This window comes from Alosa alosa, chromosome 5 (genome assembly GCF_017589495.1).
Source record: "Alosa alosa isolate M-15738 ecotype Scorff River chromosome 5, AALO_Geno_1.1, whole genome shotgun sequence".
Lineage (NCBI taxonomy): Eukaryota > Metazoa > Chordata > Actinopteri > Clupeiformes > Clupeidae > Alosa > Alosa alosa.
Genome location: NC_063193.1, coordinates 23,382,965 through 23,390,639, shown reverse-complemented (window position 1 = coordinate 23,390,639; position 7,675 = coordinate 23,382,965). Strand labels below are relative to the sequence as shown.

The 7,675-nt window shown below is 39.9% G+C and overlaps 1 protein-coding gene across 3 annotated transcripts; it reads left to right on the top strand.

Moving 5' to 3' along the window:
• Positions 1 to 211: 211 nt before the first annotated feature.
• Positions 212 to 3,928, top strand: LOC125294411 (Rieske domain-containing protein). 3 transcript variants are annotated; one of them, XM_048243113.1, is made up of 5 exons: positions 212 to 352; positions 610 to 680; positions 790 to 1,003; positions 1,327 to 1,361; positions 1,535 to 3,928. In XM_048243113.1, the coding sequence occupies exons 3-5, from the start codon at positions 832 to 834 to the stop codon at positions 1,817 to 1,819; spliced, it is 492 nt and encodes a 163-aa protein (XP_048099070.1). In that variant the 5' UTR covers positions 212 to 352; positions 610 to 680; positions 790 to 831; the 3' UTR covers positions 1,820 to 3,928. The 3 variants fall into 3 exon arrangements, with proteins under 3 accessions (XP_048099070.1, XP_048099071.1, XP_048099072.1); XM_048243115.1 differs by lacking the exon at positions 212 to 352 and having other exon boundaries at positions 359 to 680; positions 1,535 to 1,851; positions 3,616 to 3,928; XM_048243114.1 differs by lacking the exon at positions 610 to 680 and having other exon boundaries at positions 218 to 352.
• Positions 3,929 to 7,675: the final 3,747 nt, after the last annotated feature.

Genomic DNA, 7,675 nt, shown 5'->3' with positions numbered 1-7,675 from the left:
GAAATTAATGGAATTGTGTATTCCAATATTACAACTTTAGGTAAAATTAAAACAAAATGCTAAAGGAAAAAATCTCGTAAACATTCGATGCTTGTGGTATAACTACTTTCCCATAGAGGGCGATGTGTGATTAGTTACTCGTCCGTTTCAAAAATTTAAGTGTAGAAGAAAACAAATGTTTGGAGTTCCCCGACACCTGTGAGGTAGAGATAACTTTAGATCACGCGTGTCCACTCCATTTCGTCCCGTATGATAAGAAGTGACGTGTGTTGTCCGAGGGTCTCGCTACTTCTAGAACATTTATGGATTTCTGTGCGCGAAAAGTGACGCATTTCTTTTTTTTAACCTCGAGGTACTTGGGCAGATTTTGCTGGAAATGTCAATTTCGATAGGATGGGCAGGCCTATATAACTTAGACCTAGCATTCGTCAGCTCATAGGCCTAGGCTTTATATTGTCCTATGACCATTATTATTGTTCACAACAATGTAGCTTAAGGTTGAAGGCTAGGCGTTATCCCAAAATAATGTCATTGCCTTATTGGCTGACTGAATCGGTAGACCAACCCTGTCATCATAAAGTGACCTATTAATCATGTTGGTTTCTTTAGCTGTGATCAGCATCAGAGTCGGCTACTCAGGAAAAACAGTGACCGAGGCCGAGACCTGTGTGATTTGATGGGTAGGCTATCGCTACACAATGGAGTTGGCATGAGAGAGGGCCTTGCAAGCTGACTCTGGAGCCACAGGCTGTGTTCACTCATACCACCACTTTCCTTTGTCTTATGTAGGCTATTTCTCGGACATCTTGAAATAAATGGAAAAGAGAAAGCATGTCTTGTGCAGATAGGCAAGAGACACCCTCTGCTGATGATGGAAGGCACTGTTTTGGCAAGAGAGAGGACATCATCCAGGCCAAGCGAGTCGTGAAGTTGGTGAATGGCAGGGATATTCTGGTTCTCTACCATGAAGGAGAATTTTATGCTCTGGACGTACATTGCTACCGTAAGGATGACCAACATTTAGTCCAGGGTTTTCATTGCTGCTCCTGCAGCCCTTGCACTGCATATTCCTATTAATGCTAATTTAATATCTGATTAAAGATATGAAAAACGAAAGGGCACCTATTGTAAATAGAAAAAACGCATGGATACTTGCTTTCATGCTAAATATAAAAATAGGCCTATAGAATTTCCTATGCTATGCTGAGGTAATGATTGCTCTTGGGATTGTTCACATTAGTAACCATTTAGAGTTGATTGTGTAACAGTAGCTGACTAATGTTACATTTGCATTTATTTGACATTTGACATTTTGATTTCCCTCAGATTCGGGTGGTAATCTTGCACTGGGAGACATTGAGGTAGGCTGATATTTTTCATCTGATCTCTTACCTTATTTTTTCCTCACAGTTGACTACTCAGTAATTAATCCTGAGAGCACAATAATTATTGCTCTCACTGTGGTCTTTTTGCCTTGTAACCGTTCTTTTGCTTTTGAATGTTTGTTTGTGCTGGTCTGCCTATGTAACAACAGGAATTTGGTGGGCGGCTATGTATTGTGTGTCCATGGCACAAATACAAGATCACCCTGTTAGAGGGGGAAGGAATGTATCAGCCCGTGGATCCTTCAGTCAAACCCCTACGTCCAGGGCCTTGGACTTCTAAGGGGGTGAAACAGAGGGTCCACTCTGTCACTGAGAGCAATGGATACATCTATGTCACTTTAAACCCTTCCACCGAGCCAATTGAATCAGACTGCTACCAGACCGAGAAGTACAGAGCTACACGTGCTAAAATGCAACTCCAGAAGAAAAAGTGACAAGGAGGACTATTGTTGCTTCATTCTTCAGGGTAATTCTGACTATTGCTGTGTCTCGTATGGCGTACTTCCATGTGTGCACTGTGTGTTTACAGGCGGAGTGTGGAGGCTATATTTGAACAGAATTGTGTCAACTCGTATCGAACACCAACTCTGTGCACTTAACAGAAATGACGGCCGCAACATTTAAATATAACTTTATTGGTGTCCTCTATTCGACAGTGACATGGTCGTACTGTGTCAAAACATGAACAGTTTATGACACATAAACAGTTATGCTTATAACTTGCTTATACCTCTGTAAAGTGCGTTTTCCACTACTGCTTCTCCCACGATTACCACAAGTTTGAAAATGCCTCCCCTTCCGCTCTGTAGCCAATGGTGTCCGTTGAGGGCGAAAAGTGTCCAGTGTTCTACACTCAGCTTTTTGACCATTATGAGTGCACCTTCCGGGGACTAGCAGTGCACTTCATGTCATTGGAATTTTCAGTGTGAACACCCTCACACAAATTAGGTATTCTAAGTGCAGAAGTATGCCATTTGGGACACAGTGTATGTGATCTTATTTGGACCAAAGCCCCTTTAAGCAGGGCAAGGTGCATTTCATACACAGAGGCAATTAAATGTGCATTACATAAGTAAAAGAAAGGATAGCAAATTAGCATGAATGAAAGCAAAAAGACCAATAAGAATAGTTTTTAGAAATTGTCTTAAAAAGGAAAGTACATGAAAGTCAAAAAACAGAGTGCATCTCTATTAAAAGTGCATTTCATCAGTCAGCAGAGGGCATCTGAGAACATCTGAATAACTTGGCAGCTAATTATGCATGTGTGATATGTCATTAATGAAAACAGCTATCCATTCTTTCATGTGGTTGGTGCATATGTTGCAAAATTCAGGGAATTTTCAAAGTTGGAAACTTTCCATAGGAATTAACAGGAATGTACAGAAATAAACAGGAATTAATGGCAATGAACTGGATAGCAAGTTAGTCTGTAACAGAGAACTTGAAAAAACCCTCATCTTGCAGCATAATATTAGTTAAAACAACCTGATTTTAAAGCAATTTCTACCCTGCACATTCGTCAATCACATGCACACGGCAATCAGAATAGGTTGCTAGACATATAGGAAACCTATGGTGTATTCATGCACATGGGGAAAAGCATTTTTCCCAATAAAAATGTCATTGTGAATGTCATCTCATGTGGGAATAACTGGTGGGAAACTGGGGGAAGATTGCAAACAGAGTTGTGGGCTTGTCGTCACTTTTGTCCTCATTCAAATGGGAGTACATAATTTTGCATAAGCTCAAACAGGACTGTTAATATTAGTCATATGGATATTGCTGGTCTGATTCAGCTTGACACTTTAAAAATAATCATAATGAGGTTTGGGGTGATATGTTTTGTCAATTGCTGTCAGTTAAACACATTTTTATAATTATTTTATTTGATTTACCCTTTTCTGGGATTCTGACTGGACAAAGCAGTAGTCAGTCCATGTTCCAACCAATCCAGATTTTGTTGTTGAATGGCGTAGTGTACCTTGGGTAGTTCAGTGGTGTCGGTGTTGCTAGCTTCACGCTAGTAAACCATAGGCAAAGAATGGGAAATTCCGCTAGCATAGTTAGCTTTGTAAGCTAGGCGAAAATACTAACAAACGAATCATATTGCTTGATAAAAACAAAATGATTATATTTATATTTGCATTTTGTATGAATTACCCCAAATTCCCAGTTAATACCCGTAAATTCTCATTAATTAATTTTCATAATTTCCTTTAATTCCATGTAGGTTTCCAACTTGGAATATTTCCAAAATTCCCCATGGAAAGTTTCCTGAAATTCACCAAACATTTTTAGTTCCTTTACAACCCTATTGGTGCAGCTATTAATCATATTACAAAACCCAGATGATTATGCTGTGTGTGATTTTTATCATTACTTGTTATACAATCTTACTTTCCCCATGTGGAATGTTTGTTTGTTTTGCTAATTGAACGACGGAGATAATTCAATATTAATTATTATGTTTCTGCCTGTGTTTGTGTTCTCTTGCTGGTTCCTGATAGAAATTAAAAAGGCTATGTTGAAACAAATGAACCTGATAATTTTTTTAATTATTTTTATTGTAAAATTATTTAAATTTTAATTATTGTTTGGAATTAAAATAGCCCCCACACCATCACATACCCTTCACCATACCTAGAGATTGGCATGGTTTTATTTCAGTTATAGCCTAATAGCTGGTTTGATTTGCATTGAGAGATGATCTTATGGACCATGCCAATCGTGAGATATGGTGAAGGGTAATGATGTGCGACTGTTTTAAGTCAAAAGGCCAAGGGAACTTTATCAGGATGCATAGTGTCCTGGATCCATGGAATAACTAACCTTTAAATATAAAAATCAGCCTGCCTCTATGGGAATTTAACAAAGGTGTGCGAATACTTATGACCCCTGTGTTTTAAGGAAGAACATTTATTTATTTATGATATATTCATTCACAAAATTGGTGTCCTTAACAGTTGGATATTTCCTCATTTTTTTTACTGCAGGCATTAAGATCAATTTCCAAAAGATGATTTTCTATTCCTCTTTTTAGTCAACTTTAGCATGGGTTCAAAAATGTATGAGCCTAACTGTAGATAAAAAGGCCTGCTTATTTCTATTTATCAAATAGAAATTTGGCATCCGGTGGCTTTGGCACAAGAAAAACTCAACACTGAAAATGCAAGGTAATATGGTCTGCCCACCAGATTTCAGATGGGAACTGATGAATGTAGTGCACAAGTGGAAGTAACGAAATGAGATTATATGGTATATGCATTGATAAATAGTGTAAAAAGTAAACAGTGTGAATTGATGACCAGTGCAAGATAGAGATGTACCGCAAAACGGTACAAAATATGACCGCCGCTCAGTCCTGCACATTCTCTTCGCAAAAATAAATCACGCTTAACAATTTGTCCTACTCCATCCCCTATTCTTGCAACTTTTGTGTATGTAAGTATAAGTATATATACTCTTTTGATCCCGTGAGGGAAATTTGGTCTCTGCATTTATCCTAATCTGTGAATTAGTGAAACACACACAGCACAAAGTGAACACACAGTGAGGAGAAGCATACACTAATCCCAGCGCAGTGAACTGCCTGCAACAACAGCGGCGCTCGGGGAGCAGTGAGGGGTTAGGTGCCTTGCTCAAAGGCACTTCAGCCTCGCCTACTGGTAGGGGTTCGAACCGGCAACCCTCCGGTAACAAGTCAGAAGCGCTAACCAGTAGGCCACAGCTGCCCCACATTCACTATGTAATGTAAATCGATTACTAAGAACTATTCCTATTCCTACTGAATCAAGGGTCAAAGATCTGAGGCTTTGCTATTTGAGAATGGGTGGTGAATCTGAGCTACGTTTTGCAAAAGATTCACATTTGATAAAAATACATAAATAAATAAAACATCAAATGATTTGTAGGGTTTTTTTGCCAGCAATGACAACAGCTTGCAAATATTCTGTGAAGATTGGAAAAATGTGCAAGAGCATGAAGGTAGGACAGTTACACTTTCAGAACAGCTTGACCTGACCAGATCAAGCCTAGTCTACTCTACATGCTGACCAACCTGTTGGTAATACACATGGATGCGCAGACAATGGTTCTGCTTAAAAGCATGTTTTAATGGAAGCTGCCAGTTTAAATTGAACGAAATGGAATAATGTTCGCAATTTGACATGGTCATTGATCTGGTCTAAAATCCACACGAGGTTTGACAGGACGTATAGGTTGTCCATTTCATGGAACACAGACAACCCTGATTTGATTTATTTGCTGTAAACACTCAACAGTTACAGGTACAGGTGAATCTCAAAAAATGAAAAATCTGATGAAAAAGACCATTGCCCTGCCCAGACTGAGAGATTAACTGCTCAGGAAACAATTGCCGGTATATTGACTTAAATAGCTGATTAGAGCTCTTCTCAGGTCGACATTTCTGTATAATAAAAAGGCTTTTTAATGTTTCACTTTATGCGGAATGAATCTAGATTATATGAAAGTTTTACTTTTGATCCTGTGAGGGAAATTTGGTCTCTGCATTTATCCCAATCCGTGAATTAGTGAAACACACACTAATCCCGGCGCAGAGAGCTGCCTGCAACAACAGTGGCGCTCGGGGAGCAGTGAGGGGTTAGGTGCCTTGCTCAAGGGCACTTCAGCCGTGCCTACTGGTTGGGGTTCAAACCGGCAACCCTCCAGTTACAAGTCCGAAGCGCTAACCAGTACGCCACGGCTGCACCAAGTAAATTAATATTGTATAATAATATGTAAATGAGTGTGTGCATATGCTTTTGTGTATGTGTGCTTCTCTGTGTGTGAGTTTTCACTTGTGAGTGTGTGTGTGTGTGTGTGTGGGGGTAATGGGGGTGTGTGTGTGCGTGTGTCTGCTTGCCTGCATGTGTGTGTGTGTTTTATGTGTCTATGCGTGTGTGTGTGTGTATGTTCACTTGTGACTGTGTGTGGGGGTAATGGTGTGTGTGTGTGTGTGCATGTGCCTGCATGCCTGCATGTGTGTGTGTGTGTGTGTGTGTGTGTGTGTGTGTGCGTGTACATGTTTGTGTTTATGCTGTGTGTGCTTGCGTGTGCTTGTGTGCATGCCTGCATGTCTACTGTGAGAGTGTGTGTGTGTGTGTGTGTGCATGTGTGCATGCGTGCATGTGAGAGAGTGTGTGCATACCTGTGTGTGTGTGTTTGTGTATTCCACGAAACTTGCCATGCATTCAGAGGGTGTCATAATGATCCTAATTCTGTGCAGTTTTGAACCTGTCAGCCAAAGATACCTGCGATTACAATGCCTCATTTTTGCTTTTTCATTTTTGACTAGGTGGCGCTATACATCACATTACTGGGTATGGGATGGGCCCCTGGAGGCCAAGACAGAAAAAAAAATGGGTCAACCTATACTCTACGGTTCTCAAAATATTCACAGAAAACTGTGTCCGCTCTACCCTCCTTTCGGGAGGTCTAGTCAGGCGAGGGGATCAAAACAAAAACAACCATATGACCGCCGATTCGCTGTGCAGCTGTCACAATTACAAAATGGTTAACAGCAAGAGAATGAACTATACACATTTTATAGAAAATGTGACAGTTTTTGGGTGACTCCAAACTTTTAAAACTGCAAATCAGGACTGTGATTCGGATGTCACAAGATGTCTAGTTTTATATTTCCATTCCCATACCCCAATGTTTCTCAGTCCAAGGATTGGCTAGACACACAGCAGAGGGTCCGAATGCTTATTAAAATGGGTTAGCAAGCTGTATGAAGACAGTAGCCTACTTTGTATACAAAAATGCTCATCAACAATTGTTTGTACATTCACTGACTTTGTTTCCTTTTAATTATCATTATTGGAAGAAAAAGATGGGGATCAAATAGTTTGGCAGATTCCCCTATACTCTGAGGACCTCCTGGTCACAGACACCCTGAGTGCCTTTGAATGGTGGATTGGAGGTAAGAATTTATGCAAATATGACTCCTCAACCTCACACTTTGCACCAGAAATGAATAAAGGCGGGCCTAACTATTATTCCACCATAAATTGAATACAAAGATAATTAGATTATATAAACTTTTATTCCCATTACCAAATGACACATCTCATTAACAATGGATTTTACCATGGCACATTTTAATAATGTAGGATACTATTGTCTACACTGCAATATATGTCTTGTTTATGCACCACCTGCCTATACTGTGTATATCACATTTCACTTTTCTGCTTTTTTCGCACTTCTGGACAGAGCTCGTTTACGGAGAGCCGGATCACTCCCTTTTTACTCCATTGTACCTGCAA

Excerpts from the sequence above, each read along its gene's own strand:
- LOC125294411 (XM_048243113.1), top strand. The coding sequence starts at position 832 with ATGTCTTGTGCAGATAGGCAAGAGACACCCTCTGCTGATGATGGAAGG. Across the intron at positions 1,004-1,326 it reads TCTGGACGTACATTGCTACC|ATTCGGGTGGTAATCTTGCA; the intron begins GTAAGGATGACC and ends GATTTCCCTCAG. Across the intron at positions 1,362-1,534 it reads TTGCACTGGGAGACATTGAG|GAATTTGGTGGGCGGCTATG; the intron begins GTAGGCTGATAT and ends ATGTAACAACAG.